General features: G+C 31.7%; 3 protein-coding genes across 3 annotated transcripts; all 3 read left to right on the forward strand.

Annotated features, from left to right (window-relative positions):
* The first annotated feature begins 855 nt into the window (after positions 1-855).
* On the forward strand, positions 856-2227 carry LOC115882001 (adult-specific cuticular protein ACP-20-like). The gene is made up of 3 exons (XM_030899812.1): positions 856-1052; positions 1178-1243; positions 1905-2227. Exons 1-3 carry the CDS (start codon positions 1038-1040, stop codon positions 2187-2189), a joined length of 366 nt encoding a protein of 121 aa, XP_030755672.1. The 5' UTR covers positions 856-1037; the 3' UTR covers positions 2190-2227.
* A 3896-nt stretch (positions 2228-6123) lies between these two features.
* On the forward strand, positions 6124-7649 carry LOC115882053 (cuticle protein 19-like). Its single transcript, XM_030899877.1, has 3 exons — positions 6124-6155; positions 6919-7254; positions 7374-7649. Exons 1-3 carry the CDS (start codon positions 6141-6143, stop codon positions 7647-7649), a joined length of 627 nt encoding a protein of 208 aa, XP_030755737.1. The 5' UTR covers positions 6124-6140.
* A 5405-nt stretch (positions 7650-13054) lies between these two features.
* On the forward strand, positions 13055-14750 carry LOC115882054 (adult-specific cuticular protein ACP-20-like). The gene is made up of 2 exons (XM_030899878.1): positions 13055-13105; positions 14451-14750. The coding sequence occupies exons 1-2, from the start codon at positions 13055-13057 to the stop codon at positions 14748-14750; spliced, it is 351 nt and encodes a 116-aa protein (XP_030755738.1).
* Positions 14751-19127: the final 4377 nt, after the last annotated feature.

Raw genomic sequence — 19127 nt, forward strand, 5'->3', positions numbered from 1 at the left:
ATACTAAAAAGTCAAACAATTTAGCTACAAAATTGCTTAAAAAATCATCAAAGTCGGCCCACTAGAACAAAATATATTACAGAATTTTAACTTTTAAGTGCAGAAAAAAGAATGTGTTTAATTTGGCAAGGTCGAAATCTGAAGCAAAACGCAACCACAGGAGTTATTGTTGCCAATTATAACATTTAAAACGCGCGTTTCATTGATTTACAACTAACTGTAAACGCAAAACAATAGCTTTAAGATTTTTTTTCCTGTTAATTTCACCCAAAGATCCTTCTTAAGTTTTTTTAACGACTGTTTGTATATTATCACACGAGGAAATGAACCTAGGTACTCACTGATTATGGTACTCTCAGTGATATACCGTTCTTTTTCGTATTTTCAATCCAATCAGCAAAAAAATCACTTCTTTTTAAATTTTTAATTTTGAAACTATTTTGAAACTTATTTGAAAAACAATAAAGAGAAAATATATGTTTCTTTTATCGAGATCAAAATAAATTAAATATTTGCAATTATTTAAGACCCACCCTGTATTGTATCCCTGTTCAAATGGAAACTTATTTTTTTATAAACTTTTTATCATAATTGACGCTAGAAAGGATAATGTTTTTGTGCTTTTTTTTTGATAAATATTTTATGAGTATATTTTTTATGTTAGCAATTATTATGAGAAAATTCCGAAGTCCCTAGAATTTAATAAACCATATTTTAAACTTTTCCAAGCATTTTGCATATATTTTTGACTCCTTATCTAACAGTATATACATAAACACCAATGCATGACCAGACCCCATAATAAAAAAAGACGAAGTCAACCATAAAACCACTAACTTATCGACAACCAGAGCATAAAAATCAAAGAACATACACTGTATCCCGCAAAAATTCTACTATTTGTTATTTAAATATTATCAAACATGTTTTTTAGTGTTTTTTAAATTTTTGGTGTTACGTTTAAGGCATTGGTTGGTATAAAAGCAATAAGAAATTTGTCTAAAATCACTTCGTATTTGATCTCGCTGTTAACAACAATGAATTGCTTTGGTGTAAGTAATGGTACCAGTTATATTATATTTGTATATAATTTATTTAAAAATATTAATTCATCATATACGTCTAGATTTTCTCAAATAATCTTTCACAAACCAATCTATCAAACAAAATGTTTCAGGTATTCTTCTGTTTGAGTGTCATTGTAGCTGGGTCATTGGCGTATCCAGATCACGACGAGGATCACGTAAGTATTTTTCCATAATAAATAATATACAATATACCTACAGGGTGTGAAAAAAGTAGTGTATCAAAACTTCATTGGTTGATTCTGCAGACGAAAATAACTCAAAAAGTTTCTATGAATATATTATGACCCAAGAAGCTTCCTTATGAAGTATTACTCATTAAGTTTGGTACGCTTTTTTTACGCCGGGTAGATCTTAGGAATTTATTACGAATAGAAAAATTATTGTGCTGGGTTGGCGTTGGTTTCTGTGTAATTTGACAACTAAATGAAACTGTCTCTTTAGTTGTCAGTTTTGAGTCAATATTTTTTAATTCTCTTTCGTGTCGATTGCTGATTGAATTGGACCCAGAAATGGCTCAAAACGAAATAAGTAAATTACCAACAGATATTCATGCTGAGGCGACAAACGCCATATCCAAACTAATTCCATTTAAACCCCGAATAACTTATGAAAAGGAATACAAAAATTTTCAAAAATGGAAGCAATTAATAAACGTGCGAGAAGGAATAAAGTTTTTAACCTATCCTCGCTGTTAAAGTATCATTTAATCTACCCCTTGCGGTTAAAGTACTATTTTATCTACTATTTTTGATAGATATAAGACAATTTTGACAGTTACTATGTAATAAACAAATTTTTTCTTTGTTATTTTTACAGCATGTACCTCACTACCATTTCAAGTACGGAGTCCATGATCCCCACACCCACGACCACAAACACCAAAAAGAAGAACGTCACCACGATGACGTCAAAGGAGCGTATTCCATCCACGACCCAGACGGTACCCATAGAGTGGTAAAGTACACTTCTGACAAGCACGAAGGGTTCAAGGCAGAGGTGCACAGGGAAGGGCATGCCAAGCATCCAGGACACCATGGTCATGGAAAGGGTGGTACCAGCTACGTGGGGGTAACCCATTGGGGACACGGATCAGGAAAATAAAGTGTTATTTGTTTTCGTTGTTTCCTGTTTTTGTTGTACTGAGATTTTTTATTATAAATAAACAAGTATTGTTAGAAGAAACTTTGATTTTTATTTTGTTAAAAGTTTCAATTCTTGTAATGTTACTTCTTAGTTGTATCAGACTAATTTATAAGTTAGTCTGTGGTTATATTAATTATAATATACAATGTTTGTATCAAGAATACAGTAAACTTGAGTATGTCGTTTGTTTTAAGAATTATAAAGATACTAGAGCTATAATAATACTAGTTTTTGCAAAAAAAATTGTAATATACAGACAAAGGGAAGGCAATGTGCATAATTTAAAATTATTTTGAAATGTACAGAGTATGTCAGAATTAAAATCAAATACCAGAGTTATATTTTTTCTTATAGAACACCCGGTATTTTATTTCATTTTTGGATTCTTGGCCATAAATTAAGGCATTTATTATAAAGGTTAAATTAATATGTTTACAACTTTTGGTTTTGGAGATATTTAAAGATATTTAAATATGCTTGCTATAATAAAAAAAGTTTGTCAACACCCTGTACAATACTTTTCAGATTGCTATTTGGATGTCTTTGAGCATAAGCCCTTGAGGCCAAGAAGCAATTTGGTCAGGGTCAGCAAGCAGTCAAGGTAAAAGATAACTGTCAAATGAAGTTGTCATTTCAGAAATTTACCTATTTAGTATTCACAAAACATCCCCCTTTAGAACTTCGTCTGTCATGTTAAGAAATGAAAGTAAATAATAAAGCGCCTCTCGTGTTTGTTCGCACTCAAAAAATTTCAATTAATGCCTGTATATATTTTTAATATATTTTTTAAATTTACATTTTTTAATTGGAAAGTAATATATTACATTTAAATGGAATATATTACATAACAATTATGTCAATTACAGAATTACAAGCTTGTTTTCTAACATTTTTTAAATAAAACGAATTATAAAATTTCAATATATGTATATATTTGTCGTAGGTATGAAAAAAGTAAAATATAAAATGGACAAACGTTTACTTACATTGCAATAAAACTGCCACTTTTAGCAATCCAAACGCAATATTTCTATTTCACAAATAAAAATATCCGACAGCACTAAAATCACTGAAACTTCCGCGGCTGACAACGAAAACTGAAAAATATAACGTCACTTTTTGTTTTGGACCTGTATATCAACATTAAGCTGTACTATTAAGCTGGAGTCTCATGCATCCGAAATCCGATGACACGACGATCCGACGGTCCTCCTATTGGTCGAAATATTTTGACACCAATTTTTATCCGATATTTTTAACTAATCGTCCGACGTCGTATAAAGTTAAATTTCGTTTAACTTTTGTACGATATCGTGTTTTTTAACCTCACTTTTTTTGAAAACATTGGTTTTTAAAATCAAGTTTAGTGGGAAGTGGGCAATTTCGGGATATTTGACGAGGAAGTTATTTTTATAAGTGTTTCTCCAATAATACATGGAATAATACATAATAATAATACATAGTAATTACAAGTCTAAATGTCAAAACCGTCAAATTTCGGAACGAACTTTCGGATGTATGTGACAGGCTTGTTTTATTTCACACGATAACTTCAAATTTCGGATGTCGTACCATCGGATTTCGGATGCATGAGACTCCGGCTTTACGTGTTTGTTGTTGAAATAATATAAAATATCTAATTATATTTTAATATTTTAACGTGATTTGAACTACTCTTGACAATAACTAACTATGAACTAACTTTTTGTTATCAAGATGACATTTTAGACGGCAACTGACATATATGTCATAATAATTGAATCTTAAATATGTATGTAATATAATTTAAATTACTATAATGCAACTTTATACTAAGAAAACATTTATACATTCACAAAATACAACAAAGTCTAATAACATAGTTTGAAAACAATGAATATTGAATTAAAATTGTTAAAGTTAAGCGCGACCCCTTGTGTCAAAATTAGACGATTAAATTTTCGCAATTTTTACACCATTTGATGACCGGTGGCGCCTCTAGTGTTTGTTCGGGCGGTTGGGCTTTTACTCCCGCTTATGGCCATTAAAGAAAAAGTTCTAAAGGGGGATGTTTTGTGTTAGTGTTTTATTATTATTGAAAACTCATTCCTACATCGGAAATCTTAAAGATGTATTTATAAATACAAATTAATATGAATTAAAGTAAAATAAAGTAATTAATTACAAGGTTAATTATAGTATTATTACAATATTCAATAACTTATTAATTTAGGTACTATTAAATTGTTAGAACTTTAGGATTTAAGATGTTCAAATATTCCTCCATCGACTGCTAGACAATAACCCAGGCGATCATAAAATTCTCTTCTTACATTCGCTAGTTGGTAAACTGAAATTCTATTGCATTCGGCAGAAATAGCATTTTTTAACTCGTCTAGATTTGGGTATTTTTTATCCTTGTATATCTTGTTTTTTAAATGGCCCCAGAGAAAGAAATCATTTGGCGAAATATTAGGAGACCTTGCTGACCAATTTACTGTATGATGCCAATAACGTTTCCGTTAAAACTATTGTCTAAATATTCCCAGCCGGGCAGCCATCCATTTGGTACCAAACTTCCTGATTTTCCCTAGCGGCATCATGTAAAGCAGGTAAAATACGATTTTCGAGTAGTTCCAAATAATATTCTACATTTAAATTTGGCGTAAGAAATAATGGCCCGATAATATTGTGTCCGAATATCCCTGCCCAAACATTTACTTTCTGTGGATATTGCCTCCTTGTTTCGACAAACCTGTGTTGGTTTTCTTTGTTCCAATATCGATAATTTTGAACATTGGGTTCATTATTTAAAGTAAACGTGCATTCGTCAGTAAAATATATGTTTTTTAAAAATTCCCTATCCGTGTTTGCTCTTTCCATCATATCAAAACAAAACGTCTGCCGCCGTATTTCGTCCCCATCTCGTAGCTCTTGGTGCTTTTCATATTTGAAGGAATAGTATTTATGTCGTTTGAAAATTCGAAACGCTGTGTGATCTATTCCTATTTCATCCTCAAGTTTCCTTGTGCTGATCTTTCCATCGTTCTCTTCCACGCACAATAAAACTTCCAAGTCGGTATCATTTCTTGCATCTTCTCTTTGTTCCTGCCTTGCTTCACATCTGCAGTTATTTATTAGGGTACCTTTGGTCTCAAATCTCTGGATGTTTATTATCTATAATTTATATAATGTTTTTTTATTAATATATAATTTATATAAATTTACATGGGTATATATCCCCAATGAGTTTAAAAAGCTCATTTTTGTATATTTTGGAATCGAACTTTACATAGTAAAACTCTTCCTCAGCCTACACTGACGCTGTTTCTTCCGTTCAATCAAACAATAGAATTTTACGAAGATCGAATCAATTATTGTAAATCTCAAAACAAAGCCTGAAGAAATGAAGAAGGTTTTTTTTGACAGCTTTCTCGCGGTCGAATAACCTACAAATCAATTACTCTAGAATGACGTAACGGCCTGCTGTCATTGTAAAAAACATCCCGTCTATTTCTTCAGTTCATTTTACGGTAGCACTAGAATTAAAGATCTTTTCTATCTATAAATACCATGATGATTTCGATAAAAGCTCACTGTATGTCAAATCTGGCAAACAGGATGGATGCTCCTAGTTCCGAGTAGATTTTCAGGTGTTTTGGAGTGATCTGTGTATCGTTACGAATATATATGATTTAGTAACATAAAAAACAATGCAAAAATGTTTGGATATAATGGATTTTGGTTATATCACCTGTTCATTGTAGTTCTGTTTAAATAAACGGTATATATTTTAGGTTTTTTGTTGCTGTTTGGTCTAGTATCTTGTAATATTGTTGCTAAACGGATTGAACTGATTAATTTGTACTATATAAGCAATATAATCCGGAATATTTGTTCAGTCTCTCTGTAATCTGCTTTGTGGGCAGTATGAATAAGTTATTTGTAAGTGGTCTTCAAGTCAGACTGATCTGAATTCAATTTTTTTTATCGCCGTATATTCTGCGTCATAAGCGAATAAAAACGACGTCACAGTAGGAGTAGAATTAACAATCCGGTTCGAGTTTTACTATGTCGAATGATGAAGTTCTCTACAGTGATAGTGACAGTTGATTTTGGGATATAGAACATAACAGTTACAGTGTCAAGAAAATTGAGATTTGTATAACAATCTTTTTTAAAAAAAAAACTACATATTTAGTGGTTTTTTTTAGGGTGTTTCAAAAACATGTGCCATCTCTCGTGGAGAGATTCCTCACGTAAAATCAAGATTTATTTTTCATATCAACATAGGTCAGATTCTGCTTTGTTTCGTAGCTACAGGGTGTTAGATTCTTAATATTTTTTCGATTTATTATAATTTAATAAGTACTTTTAGCGTTTTGAATGAAATTTTGAGGGTAAAAGTTACTATAAATACTATAAAAGTGTCGACATTTTCACCAGGGACGTGCATATGGGTTATCACTAGAATTTTTTATATATCACATATTTTTTAATTTTAGCCCAAATAAATGTTTTATAAACGTCAGTACTATGGTTGAAAAATGTGTTCGCGACTCAAAATCTAGTCTCTTTACCTGACTTGGGGATTTATCAAGACACTCCCTCACCCTGTATAGTAAAACTCGAACTAAAACGTTAATTCTACGCCTACCGTGCCGTCGTTTTCTTTCGAAAACAACGTAGAAAATGTAATATTCAACAGGCGTTAACAGTACTGGCTTTCCTTGGTACTATTCATGGATACATAGTCCAGCAGGACGACGCAAGTTACGAGAACTACGAATATAATGATGACAGTGGTGAATCTGATGACGCGAGCAGTGAAGAAAACGCCGAAAATGAAAACGGTGGTCAAGGAAGGTTTGGTCAACTAAATTCTTATCATGGAGCTCAGCAAAAAGTCGCTCCGTATAGATCAGCACAGTACAATCATGCACAGCCTGCAGCTTATCATGCTGGCCATCATGGAGGTCACGGGAAACCACAGAAGACCCACGAAGCACACAAGAAAGGATATGGAGGCCATCACCATCATCATGTAAGTACCATGATCATTACGTAATAGTTATTTTTTATACAAGAGGATAATGCAATTTTATCGTCGTGTATAAAACAATATTTTTTTCCATAGCGAATTACGTTTTTTTTCGATTACAGCATACTCCTCACTACCATTTTTCCTACGGAGTGCATGATCCTCACACCAAGGACCACAAAAGTCATCAGGAGTACAGGCACAAAGACAAAGTCGTGGGAAGGTACACCGTAGAGGAACCCGATGGTACTCACAGAATCGTGGAGTACACTGCTGATAAACACAATGGGTTCCAAGCAGTGGTTAAGAGAATAGGTCATGCCAAACACCCAGGGCACAAGGGTCATGGGCACAGCTTTTTTGGAACAACCCATTGGGGGTATGGTTCTGGAAGATAAGGATTTGTTTGTTAAATAAAGTTATATATAGCTGTTTTTTTTTAATTGTTTTTGTTAATAAAATGTTGTTTTTTACTGTTTAATTGGTGTGTTTTATTTTCCGACAATATTTGGAGAAAAAACCATACGATCGAGAAAAAAACGGCGCCAAAGGCGTTTGGGGTATGACAATCGATAATTTACTTGACCTGCTTTAATTTATTTTTATATTGAGTAAAAATGATGATTTATAGGAAATAAATTCATGGTGTCTGGAACTATCCTTTTTTAATCCTTCTATAGTTAGTGCTAATTTTTGACAAGTTTTGTATGAAATTTATAGTAAATGACGTCTACAGATTGACCTCGCCAAAATTATCATCGATTGTCATTTCCCAGCTGTCTTTAACGCCGTTTTTTTCCGATCATACAGTAAATAAATCAGTAAAATTATAACATTTCTTTTATTTTAATTTCGCTCTTAATTTTTGTTTCGATAAATTATTAAATTGCTATGAATAAAATAATTATAACCTCAAAAATAGGTAATTCTCACTAATAAATTGAAACTCAGCTGCAATTTTTTATAAATAAACTACTCTCATTAATAAACGAGGTGTCTAATAAGGTAAATACTTTAAAAATAAATTTAAGATAACCAAATTAATTTAAAAATTTAAGAAAATAAAGCTTACATTTTGAGAACCGCCGCACAGTGGGCAAAAATCCAGAAGTATGTTGCAAAAATTGTTTTTTTTGTACGATTTTATTCAAATTTGGTAAAAACATACTATGCCAGTAGGCCGTGAACCCTGTTAGTTTTGGCTCACTTGAGAGTGGTTGGGGGTGGTGGAGGGGATTCATAAAATGGAAAAATCATCTTTTGACTAATACAGCTACCAAAATGCGGTAAGAATATTTTACATTTCACTAAATTTTACGATTTTTGGCAGAGACAAGATGAAACAGAGAAATATTGAGCAATTATTACTCCTGTGCCATATACAGGGTTTGTTTTATATATTGACATCCTCTGTATCTTTTTTATTCGACGTTTTCGAAAAAAGTGTCTTGATTAAAAGTTTAACGGTCTCGAATACATTTTTCAAAACAGTCTTCTTTGCATATACAGGGTGCCTTAGAAATCCTGTGTATGGCCCAACTTTCTTATTTCAAATTAGTACCCATTTTTTTATTTGATTTTTATTTTCTCCTAAAAATCCTAACTACTTTTTTGTAGCATAGCCTATACCTAATTTGAAATAAGATAGTTGAACCACGCCCAGACTTTTTGAAGCACTTTGTATATGCGAAATAGACTTTTTTGGCAAATTTATTCAAAACCACTTTCATTTGAGACAGTTTTCGGAAATGTCAAATAAAAAACATAAAGGGGGTGACAATGTATAAAAGAAAACCCTAGTATACTAATCCAATCGAACTTTTATTCAAGATTGTTTGTCATTTGAATAAGTTGGGTTTCTAATAATACCAGGCAATATGTGAACAATATTTTATTATTATATTTTAAATAAGTAATAATATGCTGAGAATTAAACAATGACAATTTAGGAAATAATAGAACTTATACTTATTAAAAATATCTAAATTTTATTTTACCACCTACTATTTACTGATATTTTGTTTTATAACAGCTGGAAGCAATGGTCACGAAGTGCACATTTTTAAATCTGAAAGAAAAATCCATTTCATTTAATTTAAAAAATTAGGTAATAATTTGTCAATTTGTCAAAAAATGTCATTTGGCATTTATGACATACCTCTTCGGAAATCTTGAGAAAAGTTACGTCACTTTATATTTCAAGTTCTTCTCTAGCTCTAGCTACTATAACAATTAATTTATGACAATTATCCACATAAAGGATGTTACTATACACATACGCATGGAGGCTTACGCTTCCAATACATTTAATGTTGCGATTTTTTGCGATTTTTTTGACTTAACTTTTCTAAGATAGAATATATGCCACTATCAAAAAAAACCTTAAATGATTATGTTCTACTTTGACCTTTACCTAGTTTTTATCCAAAAAATCAAAATAAAAGATACTTTTTTACTTACCTTCACATTAAATTTACCCCAACCGGGAATCTACGTAAAACACGTTATGACAATTTTACAATAATTTTTGACAGTAAGCTAAGGTCGTCCGATTCAATTGTTATAATACTGTGTCACTTGAATGCAACGCCTACTATTTAAGAAATTGTAGAAAAAAGGCAGTTTTTGGACACAAATTAACTGAAAATGTAGGTTTTGCGCAAAGTTCGTTTTACAGCCCCTCGAAAGAGACTCCGAATATGTTTTTTTGTTAGTTTTATGTGGTTTCCTCTTAACTAATATGTTTCCAATCTAATGTTATTGCCATAAATGCTAACTGTGGATGTTATTTTTTGCAACTTGGTTTGGACATATTGCCTACTGTGCGCCGGTATGAATGGGTAATCAGCAGTTTATTCGACGCACTGTGTTGCCACATGGACAACAAAGTATACACTTAATCTGAATTTTTTTTTAAACTCATGGGAGTGTTTCTGGGGTTGAGATAATTGACACATATGAGACACCTTTTATTTGCTACCAAACTGGGAGATAACTAACTAAGAATACCAAAACAAAACCTGGTTTAACTCAAAATAAGTACATTAGAAGAAAATTAATACCTTTTTTGAAATTTTTAAAGAAAATATGTTTTTTTTAAAGCAGAAAATTGTATATTTTTACAAAAAATAACAAATATATCCTAATAAAGACCACCAAATAGCAATATAGAAATATAAACCGTTCCTTAATATTGTCCATATCAGTTTTAGACATCTTTTCCCCTTTTCTATGATAAATTAACCAAAAATTCCCATTTCCTTTCAGTAGACTACTCGATTGAGACCTTACAAAATACCAGAAACAAAAGACGTTTTCAAAATGAATGTGTCATTAGGCTCTTAAGTCAGATGTCCTTTTTTTGTTGATTAATCTAGTGCAATCTTTCATGGTTGATCATTAATATACAGAACTAGAGACCTTGATAAAAAATGGTGAAATTTTGGCCTATTATATTATTTGACAATCAATGAAGTTTCAAAATAGTACCTCTATACAGAGTGCTTCAATATTCTGTGGATATACAGTGTGTATATCCCTGATTGTCTTTAGAAGAGGAAAACTTTTTTGAGAAAAATGCATTTCTCATAAAAAAAAATTGCTTATTCTAAATCGGTTAATTCCGTTTATTCTTTTTCAAATTTCCATACCGTTTTAGAGAAAATTAAAAAAAAACATGAAAATATAGTTGAATTTTTTCTAAAGATCAAAATGCGTTTTTATGGTAATTTAATTTCGTTTTTATTCATTGATAGATTGTTATTGATAAAATGTTAATTAACGTCATATTTTTTGCTGTTTTAAAATGTTAAAGAAGCACAAAATTTATTTAGTTCAATGCTACGGAAAGGGTGATAATAGTTTTCAGAAAATTTGATACTTTAACAGCAGCAAAAAATATGACGTTAATCAAAATTAATTATAACGATCTATCAAAGAATGAAATCAAAATTATATTACCTACCATAGAAACGCGTTTTGATTTTTGGGACTTACAAAAAAAATGCAACTATATTTATACATTTTTTTTAATTTTCTCTAAAACGGTATGGAAATTTGGAAAAGTATAAATAAATAAAATTAAATAAATAAATGCCTTTATTATCAAAAAACACAATTTGTAGACAAAGGTAAACAACAAACAAAGTAAACAAACAAAAGAGAAAGATAAAATACAAAACATTATACATATAACATTGTCAGTCTTATTGTTTAAAATTAAAAAAAAAACATTTATAAATGTTTACAATGTCAAAGAATAAAAAAAATAAAAATAAGATTCAAAAACATTTAGTAAGTTTATAGTGAATATCAATGACCTGTCATTGGTAAATATAGTAATAACAAACATTAGACCAGTGTTTACAAGATCAAATTCGATTATCAAAATATAAGTCATTTACGGCGTAGAAAGTCTGGTCTAGTAAATAAGATTTCAATGCTTTGCGAAATGAAGAAAATGATGTTATGGATTTGATTTCAAATGACAGGTGATTTTTTTCGAGTTGTATAATATTGAACTTTTAACTAACTCTGAGCGTGGGGTAGGTAGATAAAGATCTTGCTCCGCGTTCCTGAGTGGATAAGTGTGAGATGGCCTTGCTTGAGAAGCTGATACATGCTTACGTATTAGGCAAACGCGGATTCAAATGTAAATAAGGAAGGAAGAGTTAATATTTTTAATTTTTTAAAAAAATCCCGGCAATGGGTTCTGCTGTTTAGTCCCAGTGAATATCGAATAGCTCATCTCTTCTGAATCTTGAAAATGCGGTCAAATTGAGTCAGTCGCACAACACGTACCCCAGAATGGAAGGGCATACCTGAGACGCGACAAAAAAAGTGCATAATAAACAGTTCTAGCGACTGACAAGTTAAAACGGGATTAATCATTTTAGAACAAGCAAAAATTTTTATGAAGAATGCATTTTTCTCAAAATGTTAATAATAAAAAAATATCCTCTTGTAAAGTCATCCTCTTGTAGTTTTATCCCACCCTGTATAGATTATATTATGTAATATAACCATTTTTTAAAAAGAATATAACAGAAATTAAACCAAAACAAGGCGCTATTCATTCTTCAAATATATATGTGTAATTTATAATTTTACAATACATAATCGATTTCTTTTTTTAAAAAGCCAAACTAACGAAAATATTACATGATCAACAGAGCGTGTGAGCTTTTTAAAATCGGTACGACTTTTTCCTCCAAATTCTATAATGTATGCAATCACATAAGTTGAATAAATACTATAGTACTTTCCGTGAGACTGAGCATAATGAACAAACCAAATATTCGCAACATTAAAAAATCAATTGAGCGACAAATTGGTACTGATAAAAAACGGTAGTACCTTAACCGCAAACGAATAAAAAAGACAGTTGGCAGGTTGCATTTAATTTAAATATTATTGGCACTATCGGAGAGGCTTGGTACTACCGAAAATTGCTTATTATTGCGACCCTGTTTTGACATAATAGAAATGGGTACGGGTATAAATATCGTTGATAAGTCTACTTTATAGATTAGTGTCTTTTGGATATCGGTACCATGCATTCTATTACTGTAAGCATACACAAACATTTTAGAAGTTTTTGAATATACATTTATTATAAAAAAATGTCTATCTAACATAGATTTTCTAACAAAGTACTCCAAATAACCTAGGGATATTAAAAAATAACAAAAAAATAAAAGTACTTATGATAGATATTTTCTTATTTATTTTGATTGGGTATCTAAATGTTTTTATTATTATTAGCATTTATGTTTCTTTTTGCTTTTAGCTTATATTCTGTATGATGGTTGCCATTGTGGCTTCATATCCTCAACCTCATGGACATGAAGATCATGTAAGTATACAATCAATTCTAATTTATGTCATATACTAACATACCAAATGTCGTTTTTTTATCTAAAATATTAAAAAAGTTATAGGGGTGAGCCACTTTCGAAATGATAATTATTTATGTGATTATCATTAAAAAATATTATGATATAAAATGACTTTATATAAATATATTTATTATACTAGCGTGTACCCGCGACTTCGTTCGTGTCGAATTAATCATTTGTAATGGTAATGATAAAGCAAAGCAAGAATTTCCATTAACATACAAACTGGAGCGGAATCGTGGTTAATTAATTAAATATGTAAAAAAAACAAAATAAATTATGCGTGTCCAAGCGTTTTCCCGAAAGACTAACCGTTTTTTAAATAACAAATATTGTAATATTTGAGGGGCGTTTTCACCCTCTTGGAATTTGAGATTCGAGAAACCCCTCCTTATCGAACCTCTACACCCCACAGTCAATCCGTTTGCCTAAAATCAGCCTCAAATGTCAAGCAGTTTAAGCAGAATCGTGACTCAGTGGTCATATTTTATGAAACACCCTGTATAAATTTTTAAAAAATCTTAAAATATGTAAAACAACAAAATAAAATATACGTGTTTAAGAGTTTTTCCGAAAAACTCACCGGTTTTTAAATAAATAATATTCTAATATTTGAGGGATAGTTTCACCCCCTTAGAATTCGAGTTTCCAAAAATCCCTTCTTATCGAACCTCTATACCCAAAAGTCAATCCGTTTTCCAAAAATCAGCTTTTTACGTCAATCGCTTTAAGCAGGATCGTGATTAATCAATGACCAGATTTGTCGAAACACACTGTATACATTTTCTAAAAATCTTAAAATATGTAAAAAAACAAACCAAAATATACGTGTTTAAGCGTTTTTTCGAAAACTTGACCGTTTTTTAAATAAAAAATATTGTAATATTTGAGGGGTGGTTTCACCCCCTTGGAACTGGAATTTCGAAAGATTCTTTCATATCGAACCTCTACACCCTAGAATCAACCTGTAAATTGCCAAAATTGAGCTTCTTAGTTAAGTGGTTTGAGCAGGATCGTGATTAATCAGTGAGTCAGTCAATAAGGATTTTATATGTATATTAGTATAGACCTTGTATAGATTACAAAAATAAATAAATAATGAAAATATGTTAGACCATGGACCCATATATTTCAAATTTAGGGCCTATATTTCATCATAAATGTGATGATAATTTTTTATGTGATTATCATTAAAAAATATCATAAAAAGTTTTTTAAAATTTACATAGGATAATGCATAGTAATAGATAAAATTATATATAATACAAGTTAATATAACCTCTTATTTTTACCCTTTGACAGCAAGTACCGCACTACCACTTCAAATACGGCGTCCACGATCCCCACACCAAAGACCACAAACACCAGGACGAGGAACGTCACCACGATGACGTCAAGGGAGAGTACACCATCCACGACCCCGATGGTACCCACAGAGTGGTAAAATACACTTCCGACAAGCACAAGGGTTTCACCGCTGAGGTACATCGCGAAGGGCATGCCCAACATCCTGCCCATCACGGCAAGCATGGTGAGCATGGCGGTAAAGGTGGTACCAGCTACGTAGGAGTAACCCATTGGGGTCACGGGTCTGGTAAATAAGAGTCTGAAAGAAGATGGAACGATAGAATTTGTTAATGTTGTTGTTGACATTGTTGATAATTTGATTTTGATATTATTTTTCTAATAAAAATATACCTAATAGTATATATTTGATTTTTTTTAATCCATTTATTGTCGACTATTGTCTATATCTACAATTTCCTTTGATTTTGGTCGTAAAGTCGTAAATGATCTCTTATTAAATCAAAATGGAAATTTCTTTTCCCAATAACGTCATACAGATACTTTTTTCAGCTCCACCCCTAACATAAGGGATGGAATTGACAAAATAATCAACCTAGGTGGTCCGGGCACACTTGATTTTCTAATTCCCAACGTTCTTTTATTTTTCGACGGAATGGTAAAACAAAAGAAGGGCGGTGTCCACGCCCACCGTAGCGAAATATTTCCTAAAATCGTCAATAAAAACAAACGAATACGTGTGACGCGCCTATTTGATTGTTATTTATCATTTTTTTATTAATTTTTCTAAAGGGGCTGGTTTTGAAATTGTTTGTCTTGATTAAAAATTGATGAAGAATGATCCTGATAGGGTCTGAATTTGATAGTAATTTGATGTAAAATATGTTACAGTTATTTTGGTTCAGAATTTGATTATTTGAATATTTTTTTTAAGAATTTACTTATAATCATAAAGTCACTTTTTTAATTCTTATTTACTAATAATGTAGTAAAATCCTCGAAAATTGATATCTGTATAGTAAACATGGTAATTCACCGTATTAAGACTATATTGTGACTTATTCGATAGAAAATGACACTCTGAGTAGAATGACATATCATATGTCAACTTTTGACATTTTCGCAAAAATTGTATTTTAAATTTCAATCTAGAGTGCCATGGCTGTGTTAAAAACACTAATTTTTAATCAAGGAGAGCTTTGGAAAAATAGATTTGATCGTCTAATGTTTTTAGTGTCTTGTTCTGGCCGGTTAAAAGATGTTCAAGTCGTTTTTTTAATCATATCTCAATTTTTTTAAATGGAACAAGGCTGACTCATTAGCATATTTGGGAAAATCATTTTTTTACGAATAATTTGACATCACACACTTGGTATTTCGAGTCAAATTCTCGTTATGAACCGCATGTTACAGCTTCAAATAAACGATATGCGAAAATGTCAAAACTTGACATATGATGTCATTCTATTTAAAGTGTCATTTTCCATCCAATAATAATATTGTATAAAGATGTTTGAAACAAATTTTCCACTTTTTAACCAAAAAATCGATCTTCCTAAAATAGCCCCATATAAACAGACTCTCACTCATATACGGGGGCGTCAGAATTCTCTTTTTTCTCTTATTTGAGACCCCAAATTACATACTCCTCTGATTTATGAGCAGCCGCGAAACGGTATAGCACTAAAGCTGACGTTTTTGAGACCTTCCCTGGCCTATAAACTGACAGTAACCGACAATTTAGGCAAATGAGGGGGGACCGCGCCGAAAATAAACGGGAGGCGTAGCCCTGTTTGTTTTGGGGCCCCTCTTAAAGCAGCCAGTTTCCAGTAATTATCTCCTGTGGTCCAATAAAGCTTTTTTATTTGTTTGGATGTATCGTGATTAAGTTATTTGGTAAATAAGTTTTGCATCAATAAGATTGATCTATACTTTACAGTGTTTTTCATATAACCTGCTAATTTGAGGTATTTTTTTAATATCTTGGAAGTAAAAAAAGATAGAAAGTAGAGAATATTAGAGAAATAACTAAGAAACTACAGAATTTTAATTAATTATCACTAAATAGAATTTTTATAATAAGACAAAACAAAAAGTATTTTGTGAAAAAAGATAAGCGTGACTGGGTCTGGCGTCGAATTGCTTAGTCTCGCCTTGTTTTCAAAAAGACCGAAAACGTGTTAAAAAAGCCGCGAAAAAAATGACGGTACCATTTTTGTCGGTACTGTTTATCGGTGCCAAAGTAAAACCCATAATGGGCGTTCTTAATTTCGTCATACTTTATTATGGGTTTCACTAGGTAAAAGAACTTCAGGACATTATTCACGCTTATTAAACTTTGAAGATCATCTCCACTAATATTATTAGCTTAGCCACAGAATAGAAAATTGTCTTCATCTTGTAACATGTAAGCCACGTTTCAGGTAGATGAGTGCTTTGACAAAATTTGTATAGTTATTAGGACGTACTTTTAATAAAGCATGAGTTGTTTGACGTCTTTGACATGGCACTGTATGCAATTATTATACCGGATATACCAAAGGGATATACAGATCATAATTAGTCTTGACAGTCAGTGTTATATAATCTTTGCTTGTTTTGTTGAATGAAACTACCAATATAGAGGTATTCTCCGGGTTATGTATTTATGCATCGGCTCTCAGAACATATAGGCAATCCCATGTAACTTTTAACAATCGTTTACTATTAATTATTGATTTTATTTTAGAAGAAAAATAAGTCAAGAATACCATATCATATACATCTAATTCCACATTATATTCCTGAAATTTTATTATCAGAGAAAGTTAATACATATAACATTTTCTCGATGCCATCAAAAAAATATTCTTTATCGAATATTTTTTTGGCGAAAGTGAAAAATTATGACTTTCCTCGAGTTGACAGGTTACAGGGCCTGCAACCACTCGACACAAGGGCCACACAAAGGCGATAAAGACCACCTATTCTCCCTCGATGTGGCATCAATGGCTAATAAACTTTCCGTTTCTCTAATAAACCCCTTGATGTCATCATTTTTTAAACGGTTCTCCATTGTGTTGAGGGTGTTTTGCAATTTGCGCCGTGAAGATTCCAGAAGGGGTGTAAATTTTTATATTATTTTTTTCGAAAAATTAGTAACAGAAAACATTAAGGAAATGTAGTGGTTTTGGTGAAAGGACCACACACGTGAAAGAATAAAATTACAACTTTTATGGTGTTGAAAATTATCTCTGTTAAATGATGCCGTCCAGAAATGTTTGTGATAGGAATTTTAAGACACTGAGAAAATCAGATTAACGTGAAGTAAAACATGTTTCTAGATTAAAATATGTCAAAGTCTGACACCATTCCTCTGTATATTAAAATCCATAAATATACCGGGTGTGTCTTAAAAGTGGCTCACCCCTATAACTTTTTTATTTTTCCAGATAAAAAAACGAGATTTGATATGTTAGTATATGACATAAATTTGTATTGATTGATGTATTCAACTGTTTTTGGTCACTTCCTGTTTCACTGGAAATGACTACAACTTTTGATTTTTAAATGGCATTCTGGGCATATTTCTACTTGTGGCGTTTGTTTAGAAGACTATCTTTTTCAAAAATTATTAATTTTTGAAATAGATAGCCACATGTCTTTTCTCTATGTCCCAGCGTCTGTGGTAATCACTAAATTTGACGTTTAGGCTATACAGATTTTTTTGACGCGCACTTTTTTCGTCCAAATATTTTTTTCTCAAAAACGGTCAGTGTTAGATATAGAGTGTTTAATATCAAAATTCATAAAATTTTACAGAGAAATTACGTATGTAATAACAAATGGGGGCACCCATTTAAAATAAGAAAGTTGTTGTCAACTTCCGGTATTTTCGGAAGTGCCGCCATATTGAAAATATTTTTAATCGATAGATTTCGTTGTAAAATAATGATGTGCAAAAAATCTCCTATCTTAATATTGTAGTTTTTTAGAAACCTAGTAATGCACGCTCAGCCCGGGACACCCTGTATGTCGTATCGTATGTAAAATTGTATATTCTTTTGGAATATGTCTTATTTGGATCTAAAATGTTAAGAGTTTTGGGGGAGAGACTAATATTAGAAATGTTCTACAATAAAGCACATAGATTTTTTCTATATTTATTTAGCAAATATAATTGAGTTTAAGAGGATCTTAATTGGCGATGTTTAAATAATATACTGCGTCTTTTACTGACCACCCTTGTCGGCGAGTGCGGCTCAAAGATCAACGCTCCAATTAACGCTAATCCTCGGTAAACCACCAGAAAATGACCGGTCCTAGGGGGCTGCGGTGACGATCTAATGACAAGTCGCGCGTCGCGTCACCTTTGTTTGATCAGGGGCGGCTCGGGAAGGGACCGACACCGTGCCGACGGTGTTTTGTTTCCGGTTTGTGGGAGGGTAAATCGGTACGGCACCAAGGCAACGGCAAAAGACAAATCTAGGGATGTAACTGTATTATTTATCCGTCGATACTTTTACCTGGTAATTGTGTCAAAACTAAGTATCAATATTTACTTATATCGATACTTTTTTATTATTTCATGTTGTATATAAAATGATGCTGTCTGACAGTGACATATTTTCAAAATTCTCTAATTTAGATTACTAAATATACAGGGTCCAGGAATAGTACGTCGGGCATCTGTAG

Source organism: Sitophilus oryzae, unplaced genomic scaffold (genome assembly GCF_002938485.1).
Source record: "Sitophilus oryzae breed Bouriz unplaced genomic scaffold, Soryzae_2.0 scaffold_1745_pilon_pilon, whole genome shotgun sequence".
Taxonomy (NCBI): Eukaryota; Metazoa; Arthropoda; class Insecta; order Coleoptera; family Curculionidae; genus Sitophilus; species Sitophilus oryzae.